This window comes from Leucopleurus acutus, assembly GCF_964270905.1.
Source record: "Leucopleurus acutus genome assembly, chromosome: X".
In the NCBI taxonomy this organism is placed as follows: domain Eukaryota; kingdom Metazoa; phylum Chordata; class Mammalia; order Artiodactyla; family Delphinidae; genus Leucopleurus; species Leucopleurus acutus.
The window spans coordinates 89,509,048-89,530,292 of NC_139148.1; the positions used below are offsets into that span (position 1 = coordinate 89,509,048).

Sequence of the window (21,245 nt, forward strand, 5' to 3'; positions counted from 1 at the left end):
CTTACAAAGCAGTTTCATGTTTCATGTATGGAAGGGATAGAAATGGGAAAGGAGTGCATTTCAGCTTTAAAATGTGTTCCTCTAACATAATTTACATAGCTTGTGGGTCTGTTAAACTGGTTGGGCAGGCCTACCCAGACTCTTTTCTGAGAAAAATCCCCCACATAGGGTAGAAACACAGGCAAAACAAAGCTTTCAGCCTGTTTGTGTTTTGGAGGTTTGAGGTAGTACAATTCTGGGCATCTAGATGTGTCTCCTGAGCTGGGCCCCAGTGCATTCATGTCTGAGTTTTCAAAAGGAGGAGCATAAAAATAAAACCAAAAGGGCTGTTTTGTTCAGAACCAACATAAGAACAAGAACCATGGGAATGGCACTCTCGGGAATATAACTCCAAAGTGAGGATAAAAGCCTTCTCCACACTTTTATAGAGGTCAAAGGGGGGATTTATCTCACCAGGGACTGCAGAGAGATCAGTGGGGTTTTGTTACCTTGTGGACTCTAGCACATCAGCAACAGGAACAGAAACAGGAGCCAGCAAAAGGGAAAGTATACCCAACTGATATGGCAATAATCAGGTGAGTAGGGGTACTGCAAATATGATCAGAATGACAAGGTGGAACCCACCTATTTTGCCCTCTGGACTTGTGAGCCTGGGTGAAAACTCCCTTTAGTACTTCCCAAGTATCTGATGAGGGCCAGGGTCCTGCTAAATGCTGGGGAGTTGCCTAGGAGGCAGCCCAACACAGTTCCACAACTCATATATTCCACTCAGCAGCCCTGTAAGGCAAGCATTATTCCCCATTTCACATAAGAGAAGACTGACTCTTTACAGGAATGTATCTGTAATAAAGGGAGGGTTTACTTCCAGTTAAGACTGGAAGATGCTTAAAGTTCACTTTTCTTTAAGTTCGCTGAACCAGTAATTATTTTGTACATTCACAGACTCATTGAAAAACCGTTTTCATTGCTTCTAAAACTCCAGATAATTAAAGGGAAAAAAGTCACATATTATCCAACCATAGAGAAATGTGCTCCAATTAACATCCTGCGATATTTGATTTCAGATTTTTGGAGGGTTCATATAATATTTTTTTTCAATGAGACAATAATAAATGTATAGATTGATTTTAATTGCTTTATTAACTTTACATTTTTCCATGCAAATGGGTGAAACTCTACTGTTGACAGAAACTTAGATTGCGTGACAAGGCAATCTCCATTTAGAAGCTGGTAACACAAGAACCCACCTGACACATGGAAATTACATAAGGTTCACAGCAAACGGATCAGTAAAGGCATATCAGGAAAACGCAAGGAAAAGGAGAACAACAGTGGGAATCACAGTATTAATCTCATGGAAATTGGCAGGAGTCAAGGCATAAGGCAAAATTCATCATGATGGTCATGGTGATTAGAGAGCTCCCCCATAAGGATACGCAGACAATTCCTCAATTGCAGCTCCCTAAGTTTTCTCCTGATTTCTCTCATCTCCTCCATGAACATTTCCATATCATCTCCATCTCCACCCATCCCATCGTTGACCTGCCTATTGGGTATGGCCCATCGGAAATTAGGGGCAAGTCGGCGAGCCTGTCCCCGTCTATTATTTCCTGCTGGCTGGTGGCCTTCGCCCCCTCCCAAAGGGCGGTCTTCCTCTCCATTCTGCACAGGCTGCTCCATTTCTTCGTTTTCCTGGCGGATATTTGCCATGATGAGATTTTTTTTCCCTGGTTATTTTTCTTTGAACAACAAGTAAGACAAAGGCAAGGAGAGAGACTGAATGCTTGGTGCACTAACCAGCAGGATTCAAAGCCCTGATATCAAAGACTTTTAAAATTTATTTTTTCCCACCTCAGGAGCCTCGTGAGCCTTCTAGGGAGCCTCCAATTTGAGCCCCTTCCCCAGCTCTCTCCTTTTCTCTCCCTCCCCGAAACCCAAAGCCCACCATTTTTCTTTTCCCAGGATTCTTTCCCAGAGCGCAGCAGGCACCAAAATGGAGGACGGGGGATAGGGCCTGGGGGAGTTAGGAAGGTGTCTCAGACTGGCTTTGCACCAGCACCCCCCGCACCGACCTGGGCCTATCCTCGCTGTCTCCTGCTCCTCCTGATTCTCGCCACGAGTGCGCCGCCGCGACGCCTAGTCCCGCAGACCTGCAAAGGGGCGAGGTGGGAGTAGGGGGCTGCTGCAGCCGGGCGCTCGGCCCCTTCCCGGCCCCACGCCCCCGCCAACCCCTCCCTCCCCGCGTCCTCCGCCCCCACCCTCAGCCGCTCCCATCCCCGCCCCGCTCCCGGGTTCACCATTGCCCTGCAGGAACTCAGGAATGTTTTCCCATCGCTCTTAGTTGCTCTGCTGCCCTCCCTGGAACCCAGCCGTCCCTGCACCCCCACCCAAGGGGGCCCCCATTTCTGTTCCCAAGAAAGCCGAGGCGTGGAGATAGCTCGCCGGGATCCGCCGCGCTGAACCCCTGCGCCGGCCTCTGGGGTTGGCGGGCCGCTGCAGCCCTGGCGTCAGCGCGCGGGCCCCGGGGCCCTTACCTGCTCAGCTTCCCCCGGGCCCGATGCCAGCCCGCCGTGCGCAGGGCAGCGGGGAGCTGGTACCCAGACACGAGTGACGACTGCACCAAAGGCTGCGTCGCTCTGCAGCTCGCGGTCACGTGAGAGCTGCGCGTCACCGCCGAGCTCTCCCCCAAGTCCTGTGGCCAGTGCAGCAGGAGCGCCCCCCTCCAGCCTAGTGCACACACACACAGCCCCCTCCGCCTGTTCGTGCGCAGGGCCACAGCGCGCACCGCTCTGTCACTCATCTTGCTCCTCTCCAATATGAGAGCCCACAAGTGGCATCACCTCCCTGCGGTTGGAGTTTGCCCTTCTCTGGTTACCAGAGAGGGCCTGCAACACCCTCCACCTCTCCCACTCCCACCCCAGGCTTTGGCGCTGGCTTTTTCTGCTCTGTCTTCTCGCTAACCGCGGGGTCCCCGCCCCCACTCCCTTGCCACACACAGGCTGCATGTGCACAGCCACCATTGCCCACCATGTCCCCTGAATTCATACCCTTCTAGGAAATTTAGATTGAGGGCTGGGTTGAGGAGGGAGCAAGGGGCTTGTCAGAGAGGCGGGGAGAAGTGGGCTGTATAACATATATCCTTACTAATAATTTCTCTTTATTTCCTTTTTAAGAAAATCAGCGCGCCATCAAAAAATTTAAAATTATGAGGTTTCATTTTTTAAAGAAATCTTGAAAGAATGTTGAAAGAATCTTGCAGGATGAAAAAGCCTCATTGTTTGATTACATTCACCTATACCACCCAGAAAATATTTTCTCTGGGCTCCACACATCAACAACAATATATGTATATATATTTTTTGCGGTACGCGGGCCTCTCACTGTCGTGGCCTCTCCCGTTGCGGAGCACAGGCTCCGGACGCGCAGGCTCAGCGGCCATGGCTCACGGGCCCAGCCGCTCCGCGGCATGTGGGATCTTCCCGGACTGGGGCATGAACCTGTGTACCCTGCATCGGCAGGCGGACTCTCATTCACTGCGCCACCAGGGAAGCCTCAACAACACTTTTGAAACATTTTATTTTATTTTGAAAAAATACAAGCATCTTCCTGAATACAGTTGGTATTTTCAAAATGATCTGTAAAGTAAATCTTCAGATAGAAGTCCAGTTGTCAGACCTTGGCCATTTTATGTAAATGTAATGTGATATTTTTGATACCACAGTCTTTGGAGAAAATGAGCCTTTTTATTTTCTGCTTTCCTTTCCAAACCTTCCAAACCACTTTTGTAGGGATATCTACAAAACGTTAAGGTTCACTTATTCCTTTGCTGGATATCTGCATTACCATTGGGATTTTGAGCTAACCAGATGCTATAGGAGACTGGAAAGAACATTTTGGAGAGATGATGTGGTGATGTGGCCAGGTAGAGAAAGGGCTAAGATTGACCTCCTACCAAAGTTCCCAATTCTGGAGAAGCATGAAAAATAAATCCTACCATGCCTACAGGTTCCAGAGTTGGGGAGCGGGGAGTTATTGAGATACAGATTTACCAGTAACTGATACAGAGTAGGGCAAAGAGACCTATGAATCATAGGAATGCCATGTGAGGGTTATAAGAGTCACATGCAAGATATGGCCCAGTCTTCCAAGGAGACACTTGGAAGGGAACTGCTTGGATGTGAGTCCTTATCAGCAGGTTCTCTAGAAATCAGACTTGAACTTCAGTGACAATTAATCACGTGGGGATAGCAATCTTACCCTAGGTATTCACATAAAGAGTTGTCTTTTTATCCGTCTTCAAACTCTCAAGTCATCTGAGTAAACACAGGGAAGGAGGGTGTGACTGTTAATTTTATGTGTCCACTAGGCCATTGGATGCCCACATATGTGGTTAAATAATATTTCTGGGTGTGTCTGTGAAGGTGTTTCTGGAAGAATTTAGCATTTAAATTGGTGAACCAAGTAAACCAGATGGCCCTCCCCAATGTAAGTGGGCATCATCTAATACCATTGAGGGCCTGAATAGAACAGAAAGGCAGAAGAAGGTTGAATTCATTCTCTGCCTGATTGCTTGAGCTGGGACTTTGATCTCCTGCCCTTGGTGTTCCTGGTTCTCAGGACTTCTGATTCAGACTGGCACCTGCATGTCAGCTCTCCAGCTCTCAGGTCTTTGAAGTACACCATTGGCTTTGCTGGCTCTCCAGCTTGTAGACAGCATACAATGGGACTTCCCAGTCTACATAATCATGTGAACTTGTAATCAATCAGTCTATAAACCTTATAATCAATAAACCTATCTATCTATCTATCTATCTATCTATCTATCTATCTATCTAGAGTCTTATCTAAATGATAGATAGACTCTAGGTAGATAGACTTAGATAGATAGATAGATAGATAGATAGATAGATAGATAGATAGATAGATAGACTCTAGATAGAAAGATAAATCTCATAGAGGGATGAGGAGGACTCTGAACCAAAAGTGATACTGGTGTTTTAAAATACATAGAACCAAGAAGAAAACTTCTATATATAGAAAGGTTAAACAACAAGGTCCTTGAGGTCGATGGACCTAGAGTCTGTCATACAGAGTGAAGTAAGTCAGAAAGAGAAAGACAAATACCGTATGCTAACACATATATATGGAATTTAAGAAAAAAATGTCATGAAGAACCTAGGAGTAAGACAAGAATAAAGACGCAGACCTACTGGAGAACGGACTTGAGGATATGGGGAGGGGGAAGGGTGAGCTGTGACAGGGCGAGAGAGAGGCATGGACATATACACACTACCAAAGTAAGGTAGATAGCTAGTGGGAAGCAGCCACATGTCGCAGGGATATCAGCTCGGTTCTTTGTGACCACATAGAGGGGTGGGATAGGGAGGGTGGGAGGGAGGGAGACGCAAGAGGAAAGAGATATGGGGACATACGTATATGTATAACAGATTCACTTTGTTATAAAGCAGAAACTAACACACCATTGTAAAGCAATTATACTCCAATAAAGATGTTAAAAAAAAAAGAAATTAGAAACTGAAAAGTAAAAAAAACCCAAAAAACAAGTTCCTGCTGTAGAGCACAAGGAACTATATTCAATATCCTGTGATAAATCATAATGGAAAAGAATATGAAAAAGAATGTATATATATGTATAACTGAGTCACTTTGCTGTACAGCAGTAATTAACATAACATTGTAATTCAACTACAATAAAAAATAAATTTAAAAAAGACATAGAGCCAAATCTTTAACAGTTTAACTGAAACTATTTTAATAAGCAAAAGTGACTGAAAAGTTGGGGAAGGACTGAGATACAGTTAAAGAAGCCCATTATCCAGTAGAAAGTAGTGGGTGGGGATGATAGAGCACTACTGAGGCAGCTATTGGAAAAATAAGACTGTTTTGTAATTTTACCTCAACTAGTTATCCCTCAATCAAATTGATATCAGGTTAATATTCCAACAGAGGAAGCTCATTTTTGCTGAGATCTTTTTGCATGTTGCCATGACATATATTGTAGCTCACATGTATCTGGCTGGAAATGTCCTATTTTCCTCTCATTATACTCTCCTGGGTGAGTGCTAGGCTTGGGAGAAGATAGTCTGGCGCATGGTGGGCTCTGTGAGTGTGGATATCTCTGTTCCTGCCTAGAATGGTTCTCTATGTGTCGTCCTGATGCTTCATTGCTGCAGTCTTACTGTACTTCTCTTTTTTTTTTTTTACTACATTTAAGCACCTATTAACAAATTGAAACTAAGTATTAAAAATCTAGGAAATTATGCCTACTCTAGCTTCCCTATAAGCTATGGCTATTATAACTTTGATGCCAAGACCTTTGAAGAATTGAGAACAGACCTGATAAAGTTTTAAGGGTATTACTGTAAGAGTTTGAAACATTTGAAAGATAATGTATTTCATTCAAGAGATCTAGTCTTAAATAATAACAAAGCTATAAGGCTAAGACATCTGAGTATGAAATCAACAAATATTCAGGACCTCACTATCTATTAGACAGCTGAGGGTTGTTATTTTATTTTAGAGACTGCAGATGCTGTCTTGAGACACCAGAGACCCATGGCCACTCTTTCCTGTGGTTTAGGACTCTGGTGAAAAAGAAGTTCTGTCCTGTATAGTCTCTAACTGTTAATTGAGCTACACTACGTATGGGCCAAGAAAACTCCTTTGACCCTTCTAGCTACAGGCCTAGGCTAGCCTCATTCTTACTTTCCCCTGGATTTTGGGATGAACTTAGAAGAGTATCAGGAAACATAGCATAAATGTTTACCTTGCCTTACTGCTGCTAGTCCCATGTAAGTTCCATTACTGATACAGTTTTAACACCTAGCAAGGTCCTAGTACCCAATAGGCCCTATTAGTTCAGGGGTTGCAATTCATACGGCCACAGGTGACATATATTGAGTGAAGCCAGCTGAGCAGGAATCTGGTTAACTAGGGAGCATGTGCTCTATCAAAATGAGATAGCCTCTGCCAATTATTGTCATGAGACAATTCAGGCCCTATGTTGCCAAATATTCCTTTTTTTCCCTCAAGAGATATCAGAAATATAAAAGTTTATGTGAAATTGCCCCCTCCCCACAAATGAGCTGCTAATTTAAAATTCTGCATTCATTTTCTCACACTTAACTATTTGGCAGACTTGATAAAACATTGGCTTCATACTATTGTGTACCTATAGCTATTGCCTGCAGCATGACACAAGACTCTTCCAGTTATCTATTGGTAAGTAGCAAACCATCCCAAAATTCACTGGTGTAAACTATAACTGATATTTATGCGCACAGACTCTGTGAATCAGAGGTTCAGAAAGTACACAGTGGAGGCTACTCTGCTCTAGGATGTCTGAGGCTTCAGCTAGGATGGCTTGGCTGAGGGTAACTTGAAAGGCTGTAGATGACTCAAACAGCTGGGTCCTGAAACAGCTGAGACTGAAATGGCTGCAGGACAGGCTTATGTAGGAGTATCAACCAGAGCTCCCACAAGCAGCCAGTCCAGCATGGCTATCTCAGGATGTTAAAAGCAAATGTTCCCTGCAAACAAGGTGGAAGCTGTATGCTCTTTTATGACCTAGCCTTGGAAGTCACATAGATCAGTACTACTGTACTCCATTGGTTGAAAGAATCATAAGTCCTCTTCCAAGATTGAAGGGGAGGGACTATAGACTTCAACTCTTGATGGGAGGAGTGCCAAATAATTTATAGTCATGTTGTAAAACCATCACACACATTACTGGTGTGTGCTTCTTACAATCCTTTTCTTACCCTCCAGCAAGACAAGGCAGTCAATATGTTATTGACACTTGCTTGATTACAATCGTTAAGTACAAAATAATTTTTGAATAAGACCTAAAATGGAATTCCCACAGCTTAGTTCCACTCATACTTTTCCTACCTTAAGGATTTCTAAGAAATTAATTTTTACTAGAAAAATATTTAGCATATTTATATATTTGTCCACAATTATCCACCTGTGTACTGATTGGGTACTGATGTGCATAGTTATCAGAAAGGATTGGAAATAGGAGATCAAAATAAACTGTGAGCCCAAAAGAATGGATTAGGAGGGTTATAGAAAACTGGATTTTATAGTCATGTTTTCTGTGCTTTTGCCTAATTTTGGATTTACAGGGTAGGACTTATGATCTCACTTGCAGTCCCAAGCTTTCACAGATCATGTATTGTCGAAACTGGAACGACCTTAGAATTATTTTAGTCCAAGAGCCTATTTTACAAGTTGGGAAACCAAGATAGAACAATTAAGAGGCTTGGCTAGGTTACCAAATAAGATAGTGGCAGAACTAGAAATAGAACCACCTATGCTTTCTTGGATAATACTACCTACCTACCTATCTATCTATCTATCTATTTGCCTTGTAGGTCTATACATATTTTATATAAAATCAAAGGAAATACACTAACATTTTGTTTATAATTGCTTTTGGCTCTTGTGGTGATGGTTGATAGGCTAAAATCATAAATCCAATTTATGATTTTCCACATTTTCTAAATATTCTACAATAACTTAGGTAGATATGAGAATAAGCAAAAAATTATACTTAAAGACTAGTGAAACTGATAATTTTATGTGTTTTTAGTACAGATGAGTTTATCTATCTCTAACTAAAGAGTAAACTAACACCCTCTCTCTCTCTCTCTCTCTCTCTCTCTCACACACACACACACACACACACACACACACACAAACAGAGACAACACACACACACACTTCTCCCCTTCCTCCCGTCCTCCTCTCTTTTTACACCCCTGCCCCAGCTCCTGAGTCAAGGGCTATATTTCCCACCACAAATCTAAGACTTAGGCATTTGTACCATGACAGTATCTTGTGCCATATTTTACACTTAGAGACCTATGCCTGGTGACTTGGTGACTCCCCACTCCCACTCCTCCCGCATCCCCTCCCATTTAGTTGTCCTCATCTCTGAGATTAAAAATGCATTTCTAATGCTGGACATCAGGTGGTGATTACCTCTATCTTCTAAATTATCTCAAAGGACAATGTATCCTTTTTGTAAATAGAAGGGAAAAATCTTTAATTATTTTTCTTTTAAATTCAGGTTATGAAATAGTATGTGCAGAATTATCCTAGTTTCCTTAAACATACATAGTGATGAAAATGAAATAAAACAGCACTTATATAAATGCTGATTATGTAGAGCATTGTTGTATATGTATATTCATGATTGCACTTTATCCTCCCCCAAATCCTATGAGGTAGGTGCTAATGTTATCCCCTATCTTATTTTACAAATAAGAGAATTGCAGGACAGCAAAGCTATGCAACAGATAGGAGGTGGTAGGGCAGGAATTCAGACCCATACAGTCTAGTTCCTAAGTCCATGTTCTTACTCAGTTTCATTAATTAATAAGTCCCAAATCTATAACTCACTCTTTCTTTTATCCATCTATTGTTTGAGACCTTTTCTGTGCTATGCACTGCCTGCCCATTACACATCTCAATCTCAGTACCATATTTAGGAGTTCTGATTCCCCTGACATAGTTCTTTCCACTTAATAAAAATATAAGAAATATACTTTTCATTCAATCAATTTATTGAGCATCTACTATGTCCCAGGCAAGACCCTGGAGATATAAAAGACAGTAAGACAGATACAGCCTTCGTATTCCTACGGAGCTCATGGTTTAGTGGGAGGAAACCAGGAGAGTGTGGTAAGTACTGAAGGGGAGATTGGAGCACTGAGTAAGAGGACTTAAACCAGTTGCCAGTAAAGTCTTCCAGGAGGAAGCAATGTCTAGGAGATCAATTTCTGCTGTGACAGTGTGAGGAGCTCTGTGGAACTGCTTTCCTGTGAAACTCATTAAAAAACCAAACAAAATAATTTAAAGGCTCTAGAAATGGTTTTAAGGGCATATATTAAGTGGAAAAACATCTATTCAAGAAAATCTATAAAAAACTTCATAAGAAATATGAGTCTGTGGTATCTGAACCTAGACCTCTCCCTCCCTCTCACTCCCAGGTCAAGGAGGCATAAACTGCACTCCTGTCAGTCAAGAACACAGGACATCCTCTTCCTGCAGCTTGCAGCCATGGGGATTTCTTCCTGGGAAGAGAAGGATATCAGCATTTCTTATCCTGCCCCAACTACTGAGATTGTGAGGTTAAGCTCCAGGTGAGTGCAGTTGAGAGGTGGGGGCTCTTTCCTTCCAACCAGCCCCCACTGATAGAATGGAGGCTGTCCTGTGGGTGTGGCACCACTGAGAATACTGAAGCCCTGATCATTCTTGGTTTGGCTTAAAAGGCATGGTTCCACACTATGAGAAGCAAGGTGAGAGGACATCAGGCTACTGTTTCCTTTCTACCCACATTGAGACACCAGCTCCTAAAGCAGAAGTGTCATTCAAAGATAAGAGTGCCATTGTCCCCACTCCCAGATCCAGAGCCCTGGCTCAGAGATTTTGCCTGGGGAGAGAAGAAAGCCATAAGTAATATAGGTTCTAAAATTTCCCCAATGGGACTTACTTTATTTGCAACAGAGCATGGAGACTGTTCAAGCCAAAGGTGCTCTAAAAACAGTAGTGGTTGTGGTGGAGGCAATTGGGAAGTGATTCTTGGGTTTGGTGAAGATAACAGTTAACTGAAAGCTGGCTAGATTGTTTTAAAAAGCCAGCTAAGAAGATGGCTGTGGGGAGTTCTCTTTCCCTGTTTGGAACAAATATTAAACACTGACCTTTGGAACTATTCCTGCAAGTGAGCCCAAATTTGATTGAATTAGGCTTCAGAGCAATTCCTGCCCAAGGGCATTATGAAAAATAACAGATTAGTCAACTGGTAATTATAGGAACCTAACAGCTGAGCATGGTTAGGGCTATGACCTTTACAAGTGCTTCTCATTCCCTCACCTCACTCTCACTTAGTTGGGACAGGATGACTAGAGAGGGGCTGGGATTGGATATTGTCCTTCCTTCAGGTCAGTTAGGCTCATAGGTTAGGTTCTGGTAAAAGAGTTTCTCTTGAGGGAAGGCCTTATTTAAGAAGAGTAGAATGCTCTGGGTGCATTAAAAAAATGGCTACTTTTCCTTTCCCCCCGCCAGAAGCACAAGGAAATTTTCTCTAATATTCACCGTGAGAACCTCATAGGGCTCTGCTCTGAGAAGTAAAACTCATAAAAGTGTGGGAGGACTCCTTAAGACTGGGCCTCATGGAACAGGATAGAAAGCCCAGAGATAAACCGACACACCTATGGTCAACTCATCTATGACAAAGGAGGCAAGGATATACAATGGAGAAAAGACAGTCTCTTCAATAAGTGGTGCTGGGAAAACTGGACAGCTACATGTAAAAGAATGAAATTAGAACACTCCCTAACACCATACACAGAAATAAACTCAAAATTGATTAAAGACCTAAATGTAAGACTGGACACTATAAAACTCTTAGAGGAAAACATAGGAAGAACACTCTTTGATATGAATCACAGCAAGATCTTTTTTGACCCACCTCCTAGAGTAATAGAAATAAAAACAAAAATAAACAAATGGGACCTAATGAAACTTAAAAGCTTTTGCACAGCAAAGGAAACTATAAACAAGATGAAAAGACAACCCTCAGAATGGGAAAAAATATTTGCAAATGAATCAATGGACAAAGGATTAATCTCCAAAATATATAAACAGCTCATGCAGCTCAATATTAAAAAAAAACAAACAGGGCTTCCCTGGTGGCGCAGTGGTTGAGAGTCTGCCTGCCGATGCAGGGGACACGGGTTCGTGCCCCGGTCCGGGAGGATCCCACATGCCACAGAGTGGCTGGGCCCGTGAGCCATGGCCGCTGAGCCTACATGTCCGGAGCCTGTGCTCTGCAACGGGAGAGGCCACAACAGTGAGAGGTCTGCGTACCGCAAAAAAAAACAAACAAAAAAAACCCAACCGAATCAAAAAATGGGCAAAAGACCTAAATAGACATTTCTCCAAGAAGACATACAGATGGCCAAGAGGCACATGCAAAGCTGCTCAACATCACTAACTATTAGAGAAATGCAAATCAAAACTACAGTGAGGTATCACCTCACACCAGTTAGAATGGGCATCATCAGAAAATCTACAAACAACAAATGCTGGAGAGGGTGTGGAGAAAAGGGAACCCTCTTGCACTGTTGGTGGGAATGTAAATTGATACAGCCACTATGGAGAACAGTATGGAGGTTCCTTAAAAAACTAAAAATAGAATTACCATATGACTCAGCAATCCCACTACTGGGCATATACCCAGAGAAAAACATAATTCAAAAAGACACATGCACCCCAATGTTCATTGCAGCACTATTTACAATAGCCAGGTCATGGAAGCAACCTAAATGCCCATCGACAGACGAATGGATAAAGAAGATGTGGTACATATATACAATGGAATACTACTCAGCCATAAAAAGGAATGAAATTGGCTCATTTGTAGAGACATGGATGGACCTAGAGACTGTCATACAGAATGAAGTAAGTCAGAAAGAGAAAAACAAATATTGTATATTAACGCATATATGTGGAATCTAGACAAATGGTACAGATGAACCGGTTTGCAAGGCAGAAATAGAGACACAGATGTAGAGAACAAATGTATGGACACCAAGGGGGGAAAGTCGGGGGTGGTGGGATGAATTGGGAGATTGGGATTGACATATATACACTAATATGTATAAAATAGATAACTAGTAAGAACCTGCTGTATATAAAAAAAAAAGACTGGGACTCTCTGGAGTTTTAAATCTCAGACTTGTCCACACTGAACTTCCAGCAATTCATAAATTATAGTTTAGGTTTTCCTACATCAGTACTGATTCCTGGGGATGTTTCTGTTCATAAGTTTTACTCCAACAAATTGTGATTCTCTGTATCTGACTGTCTGTCTCTCCTTTTTTGCGGGCAGTGATTTGCTCTGTGACTTCAATTCTCTAATGGATCTAAGAAGAGTTGTTGATTTTCAGTTTGTTCAGCTTTTTACTTATTGTTAGAATGGAGTGATAACATCTAAGTTCTTTCCATGCCAGACCAAAGCAAGAGGGAATTTAATGATAAAAGAGTTAATCCATAAGGAGTATATAACAATTATAAATATATATGCACCTAACAACAGAGCACCAAAATATATGAAGCAAAAACTGACAAAAATGAAGGGAGAAATAGATAATTCAACAATAATAGTTGGAGACTTTAATACCCCGCTTTTTTTAAAACATCTTTATTGGAATATAATTGCTTTACAATGGTGTATTAGTTTCTGCTTTATAACAAAGTGTGTTAGTTTCTGCTTTATAACAAAGTGAATCAGTTATACATATACATATGTTCCCATATCTCTTCCCTCTTGCATCTCCCTCCCTCCCACCCTCCCTATCTCACCCCTCTAGGTGGTCATAAACCACCAAGCTGATCTCCCTCTGCTATGTGGCTGCTTCCCACTAGCTATCTATTTTACATTTGGTAGTGTATATATATGTCCATGCCACTCTCTCACTTTGTCCCAGCTTACCCTTCACCACTTTTAATAATAAATAGACCAAATGGGCAGAAGATCAACCAGGAAGTAGAAGACATGAGAACACCACACACCAACTAGACCTAACAGACATATAGAATATGCCACCGAACAACAGCAGAATGCACATTCTTCTCAAGTGCACATGGAACATTCTTCATGGTAGACCATGAAGGCCATAAAACAAGCCTTAATAAATTTAATGGGTTATAAGTAATACAAGATATGTTCTCTGACCACAGTGCAATAAAATTTTGTATAAACAACATAAAAAAATTAGGAAAGTCACAAATATCTGGAAATGAAGCAAAACACTCCTAAACAGCCAATGCATCAAAGAACAAATCAAAATGGATATCAGAAAATACTCTGAGATTAATGAAACATGACGTACAGCATACCAGAACTTATGGGGATGGAACTTTGGTATGTAGAAACACAATGTACTCAAAATAATGGGATGGAGCTAAGCTTATGCTTAGAGGGAAATATATAGCTGTATATATAGCTGTAAATGCCTATATTAAAAAGAAGAAAGATCTCAAATCAAGATCTTAACTTTCCACCTTAAGATGCTGGGAAAGAAGAGCAAACTAAGCATAAATGAGAGCAGAAATTAGAGTAATGGAGTATAGAAAGAGAATAGAGAAAATTAGTGAAACCAAACTGGTTCTTTGAAAAGATCAACAATATTGACAAATCTCCAGCTAGATTGATGAGAGAGAGAGAGAGAGAGAGAGAGATGTGTGTGTCAAGTTACTAGAATCAGAAATGAAAGAGGGGTCAATATTACTGAACTTATAGATACGAAAAAAGATTATAAATGAATAATATGAAATATTACATGCCATTATGTTATATAACAGACAAAACGGACAAATTCCTAGAAAAATACAAACTACCAAAACTATCTCAATAAGAAATAAACAATTTGAATAGACCTATAACAAGTGAAGAGATTTAATTAGTAATAAATTTTTAAAAACTACCCATAAAGAAAATTCTAGGCCACGTGGCTTCACTGCTGAATTCTATCAAACATTTAAAGAAGAATTCTTCAAAAAAAATATAAAAGGAAAGAACACTTCTCCTCTTATTTTAAGAACACTTCTCCTCTTATTCGACCAGTATTATCCTGGTATGAAAACCAAAGATATGACAAGAAAAATCTACAGACCAGTATCTCTTATGCATATGGATGCAAAAAATCCCCCAAGAAAATACTAGGAAAACAAGTCTAGAAACATATAAAAACAATTATACATCATGACCAAATGGGATTCATCCCAGAATGCAAGTTTGGTTTAACATCCCCAAGCCAGGAATTCCCTCAACATAATAAAAGGTATTACAAAAAAACCCTCAGCTGACATTATACTTAATGTTAAAACACTGAATGCCTTGCCCCTAGTATCAGAAACAAAACAAAGATGTGTGCTCTCACAATTTCTATTCAACGTTACACTGGAGGTTCTAGCCAGGACAGTTAGGCAAGGAAAAGAAATAAAAGGCATCTAGATTGAAAAATAAGAAGTAGAACTATCTCTATTTACAGATGACATAATTTTATATATAGAAAGTCTTATGGAATCCACTGATAAACTAACAAAACTGACAACTTCAGCAAGGTTGCAGGATACAAGATCAATAAACAAAAATCAACTATATTTCTATACACTTGCAATGAACAATCTGAATAAGAAAATTAAGAAAACAATCCTACTTATAATAGTATCAAAAAGAACAAAATATTTAGAAATAAATTTAATAAGGGAAGTACAAAATTGATACGCTGAAAACTGCAAACCATTATTGAAAGAAATTAAAGAAGATGCAATTAAATGGAAAAAAAGATCCCATGTTCATGAATTGAAAAATTTAATATTGTTAAAATGGCAATGCTTCCTAAATTGATCTACAGATTCAATACAATCCCTTTCATAACCCCAGCTGATTTCTTTGTACAAATTGACAAGCTGATTCTAAAATTCATATGCATTGCAAGGGACCCTAATAGCCAAAACAATCTTGGAAAATAATAAAGTAGGAGGACTCATGTTTCCTGATTTCAAAATTGCTTCAAAGCAATGGTAATCAAGACAGTGTGATACTGGCACATGATAGACATATAGGTCAATAGGACTGAATTGAGAGTCCAGAAGTAAAACCATGTGTCAGCTGATTTTTGATGAGGGTGCCAAGACCATTCACTGGGAAAAATAAAATAGTCCTTTCACAAACAGTTCTGGACCAACTAGATAGCCACTTGCAAACTAACGAAATGAGACCCTTACCTCACACCATATACAAAAAAATTAACTAGAAATAGATCAGAGACCTAAATGTAAGAGCTAAAATGATAAAACTCAGGGAAAAAACCCATAGGGATAAATCTTCATGAACTTGGATATGGCAAAGGATTCTTAGATATGACACCAAAGTAATGAGCAGAAAAAGAAAAAAACATTGAATTTCATCAAAACTAAAATTTTTAGGGCATCAAAGTATACCATCAAGAAAGTGAAAAGATAACCCACAGAATGGGAGAAAATATGTACAAATCATGTATCTGATAAGGGACTTGTATCCAGAGTATATAAAAACTCTTACAACTCAATAATAAAAAGGCAAATATCCCAATTAAAAAATGGGCAAAGGATTTGAATAGACATTTCTCCAAGTAAGATATACAAGTGGCCAATAAGCACATGAAGAGATGCTCAATATCATTAACAATCAGAGAAATGCAAATCAAAACCACAGTAAGATACCCCTTCACCTCTGCTAAAATGGCTACAGTCAAAAAGTCAGAAAATAAAAAGTGTTGTCAAGGACATGGGAAAATTGGAACCCTTACACACTGCTGATGGAAAGGTATAATGGCCAGTCAGTTTAGAAAACAGTATGGCAGTTCCTGAAACAATTAAGCATAGAGTTACTGTATGACCCAGCAATTCAATTCCTAGATATCTACCCAAGAGAAATAAGAACATATGTCCTTACAAAACTTGTACACAAATGTTCATAGCAGCATTACCCATAACAAGAAAAAGATGAAAACAGCCCAAATATCCACCAATGGACTAATGAATAAACAAATGTGGCATATCCATACAATAGAATGTTGTTCTGCCATAAAAAGAAATGAATACTTGGTACACAATGGGCGAACCTTGAAAACATAAGCTAAGTGAAAAAAGCCAGTTACAAAAGACCACATTTTATGAGTACATTCTGATGAAATGTCCAGGGATAAGGAAATCTATAGAGACAGAAAGTAGATTAATGTTTACTTAGGGCTGGGGGGATAGAGGTGTAGGGGGTGGGGTCATAGGTAAGGTATGGTGTTTCTTTATGACTTGAAAATGTTCTAAAATTGACTGTGGTGATAGCTGCACATAACTGTGAATATATTAAAACCACTGAATTGTACACTTTAGGTGGGTGAATTGTATGGTATGTGAATTATATCTCAATAAAGCTGTTTAAAAAAAAAAGAAGTAACATGTATTCTGGGATAAATGAGTAGGAGTTATCCCGGCTAAGTGCATGAGGAGTGGTTGAGAGAAAGTTTCAGGCAGGAAAAACTATGGGAACAAAGACCAGGACTTGAAAGTACATGGAGCTTTAAGGAAATGATGGGAATCCATTTAGCACAGTGTTGCTGTTATTGTTAGTATTTATTAAATACCAACTGTTGCAGAGCAGAGATTAGGAATGAGGGCTTTGACCATAGGCAGGCATTCCATTTAACAGCTGGGTGACCTTGGCTTGAGACATGTAATCTCTCTAAGCCCCACTTCCTTTTCTATTAAATAGTAGGTTAATGATATAACACCTGGAAAAGGACTCAGAATTCATGCAAGGGGAGAAGGACTTTGTATAACTCCAAGAAACTATTTTGACAGTTACAATGCAAGGATAATAGAATTATCTATTAGGAGAAATTTTTTTAAAAAATAATCATTTCTTAAACAATCAGATAGCAGGAGGCCTGGTGAGATATCAAAATGTCACTTTAAAAGACATAATCCCTCCCTTCAGTGAGCTAATGGGCTTTATCTTGGTATTTGTGGATATGTGTATCTATGTGTGTGTATATATTATACTGTACCTCCTGTCCTTCATTTTTCTTTTAATAATGCATAGTGAACATGTGGTACATATGGATCTACCTCATTCTTTTTTTTTTTTTTTTTTTTTGCGGTACGCGGGCCTCTCACTGTTGTGGCCTCTCCCGTTGCAGAGCACAGGCTCCAGACACGCAGGCTCAGTGGCCATGGCTCACGGGCCCAGCTGCTCCGCGGCATGTGGGATCTTCCTGGACCGGGGCACGAACCCGTGTCCCCTGCATAGGCAGGCAGACTCTCAACCACTGCGCCACCAGGGAAGCCCCTTTCTCATTCTTTTAAATAGATTCTTTACCCACACTATATTGAAAATATTAAGGGGGGTGTTTAGGTAAAATATTTGAATAGACATTTCTCAAAGTAAGATGTATAAATGGCCAATAGTACATGAAAAGATGCTCCATACCCAACTAAATTATGCAGCTGTTTTTGCTAAGGCTCTTGTAAAACGTTGGTGTCAAAATATCAAATAATTGCTTTTGGATACCATTATGTGTCAAAGGTTCCCCCTCTCTCGAAACTTTCCCTGTAGAGGGAACAGACCAGCTTTCCTCTTAGCTCTTGGCTTTTCCTTTTATAGAGGCAGTGGCAGTTACATGTATATGGGATCTGAGGTTGCCTTACAAACACACACAATCCTGTCAGTTTTTCAGTGAAAAATTTCACATAAGATTACTCCTGTCATTAGCACCTTGATAAATCCATTGGTTTTGCTCCTCTACTTCTTTAATTTTGTGTGTCATGGTAGCTATGTCTTTAAAGTTCCTCATAGATTATTTACTTTTAGTTTCTTCGTTGTTCTTTTCATTGAGTTAATTAGGATTCATTCAAAATCCTATGTATTTAAGCAAAAACTAGAAAGAGTTACAAATTCCCTGTTTACAGTCTACAGTACAATGCATTATCTGCTTTAACTTGGAATTATAAATCAAAATTTGTGATATTAGGAAAGGCTTACCATTCACATTAAGATTTACTGCACAGAGAAAAGTGTTACTGGGAGAGGCAATCCACCTTGGGTCCTGAGCATCCCTGCATGTTCTTATTGGGTACACCAAGAATGTAAGGCCCTGACCACTCTCTATGCAGGCAGTCCATTTTGCAGAGTTGTGTTTGCAGCAAGCAACTTTGAGGGATGAGGTAACGTCTTTCCCTGGACACAGAGCAGGCTTGCTTTTGCTTACTATGAAAGCAATGAATTCTCCAAACTCAGGTATCTTTCCTAAAACACAGTGCACTGCATGTGTAGGCATCCAAGGGACTTGAGGATAATGGGGAACTGATATAAACCAATATGAAGCTGTTGCTACTGCTTTTACCATGAGTAGTAATGTCCTTAGTCTCTGATCAGGATTCTAGTGTCTTCTGTCATAGCAAAAGCAGGTTAAACAGTAGCAGGTTAATGTTAACTTGTTAATTTGTAAGTAGGGTAAAATCTCAGACTGCACACTTCTTGACAGGTGTTTCCAGATGTTATTCCCTAAATCAATTATGCTAGGGCAATGTTTCCCACTAGGATGATTTTTGCCATATCTATATACCACCTTTGCTGTTAACATTGTGTTCTACTTCATGTTTGTCTTCAAACAGACTCATTTAATTTGAATATTTTTGAAAAGGAAATTTGAGTACTTTTTTGAAAAGGAAACTTTATAACACCACCCTAAATCTAAACTATCATTTGCCTTAAAGAGAGTATTCATTAATACACATTCAAATAAATATCAATACATGAATATTACAACTTAAAATATTTGTGTATTACCTGAAATCATCTCCACCTACCACCAGGCCCTTCTACTTTAATCCCAAGTTATCTGATTGCATCTAGAGTAGTCATGGCTGGGACAAAAACTATCACAACTAATGTTTTTAGTTAGTGACTTTTGAAATCTTTTCTTTAAAAGTTATATTCTTCCCTTTAAAAGTTCCCATCAAGCCCCCTTGTGAAGGAAAAAAGGGGTAAAGGAAGTCCAGTGCTCTGACCTGCAATGGGGACAGTCCTTGTCCTCCAGGTATGTATGTCCAGGACAGCCTGGCCTTCAGCCTAGAAGAGTCTGGTGCCTGCTGCAGGCTGGAACACAGAAACCAAAGTCAGACAACCATCCTATAAAAGTGGCACAGTAAGTCTTTGGACCCTCATCTCACTTCAGTCAGAATCCAGACCACCAGCATCCATCAGACTGTTGCAACCTTGAAGAATAGTCTGGAGAGATTAATTGCCCCAAAAAGAGCATCACAGAGGAAAAATAATATACAACTGGCACAACTGTGAGCCACATATACATATATAGATACATATATAGTTATGAAGATTTGGATGCAGATATACATACACAGTAAGTCTTACACAGTACTTCATACATTTCCAAGTAAGCATGGGAATATCCCGAAATCTTACTTGAACCTCCCTTTAAAAATTTACACAGGTCTAAGGGTATCTTTTGAGCTGGTGAGGAGGGCCTGCCACCAGTCTTTTGGGAGAGATTGCTCACCCTAAGGAAATAAGAGTCAGGAAGATAAAACCAATCTTTAGGCTCATAAGCAACTCTGACTAAAGCATAATTTCTGTTACTCAGTCTTATCTTCTGGTCCCACCCCCAAAGAGACCCACTGTGTCCAAATCTTATGGGGAAGAGGGGGTCTGTGATTAAAATCCCAAAGTTGCCAAGGTATCAATAAGATATCACAGCCCAAGTGGCCCTGCATAAATGTCTATCTAAATTTAAGAGATGGGTGTTTCCCCCACTTCTGTAGAGGTCAGACTGGAGAGTCAGTCCATTGGGGGTTCCAAAGAAATATGTTGGGCTTCACTATTTGAGATTTCTAACACATCAGCAGTGTTAGGGGCCTGAGAAGTACAGAACCTGAATGAAGGGGCAGAAATACCCAATACACATGGTAGTATCAAGGGGAGGAGGATGGAAGGTTAGGCAGGCACAGCAGAAGAGAAACACAAACGTAGTGCCCACCTAACAGTTGTCTGGATTTGTTCTTAAGCACAGGTGAGAACTACTTTCTCCCTCCAAAATACCTGAAATAAATCTCTTAGGAGTTGGGATCCTGCATGAGCAGATGGGAACAAAAGCTTGTCAAATACAGTTCACAGTCACTACCTTGTTTGGTCCTCATAAGATCCCTGAAAGTTCTTTATTATCTCTATTTTGCAGATGAGAAAAGATGTAAAATTTATTCTCCTAGCTAAGTGGTCTGGTGGTAATTTGGAGTTTACATTTGCTTCTAAAACTCTGCCATTAAATATTGTGTCCCAATGCCTTTAGAAATATACTCAGTACTGTTGTTTACTCCTTTTTTTAAATAAAGCTTTTATTATTTTTAACAATAATGTGTGTACATTCTAGGAATAAGGAAAAATACAAATAAGCTGAATAAAAAAAATCACTCATAATTCTACCACTGACTGTACTTTTTGTCTTTCATCCTTCACATGTTCTTCTGTGCATATATGTGATATATAAATGTACTCTTCCTTTTTAAAAATATGATATTCACATATTACTTAGTAACTTCTTTTTTCATTTTATATCCTGCCAGGAACCTCTTTTTGTACAAATGAGTAAAGTTCT

The 21,245-nt window shown here is 40.1% G+C and overlaps 1 protein-coding gene across 2 annotated transcripts; it reads right to left on the reverse strand.

Moving 5' to 3' along the window:
* Positions 1-1,308: 1,308 nt before the first annotated feature.
* Positions 1,309-2,603, reverse strand: BEX3 (brain expressed X-linked 3). Of its 2 annotated transcripts, none has more exons than XM_082865032.1 (3): positions 2,535-2,603; positions 2,073-2,150; positions 1,309-1,692 (listed from the first exon to the last, which is right to left on the reverse strand). In XM_082865032.1, the coding sequence occupies exon 3, from the start codon at positions 1,678-1,680 to the stop codon at positions 1,372-1,374; it is 309 nt and encodes a 102-aa protein (XP_082721158.1). In that variant the 5' UTR covers positions 1,681-1,692; positions 2,073-2,150; positions 2,535-2,603; the 3' UTR covers positions 1,309-1,371. The 2 variants fall into 2 exon arrangements, with proteins under 2 accessions (XP_082721158.1, XP_082721157.1); XM_082865031.1 differs by having other exon boundaries at positions 1,309-1,739.
* Positions 2,604-21,245: the final 18,642 nt, after the last annotated feature.

Coding starts and splice junctions, on each gene's coding strand:
- BEX3 (XM_082865031.1), bottom strand. CDS start 1,710: ATGGCAAATATCCGCCAGGAAAACGAAGAAATGGAGCAGCCTGTGCAG.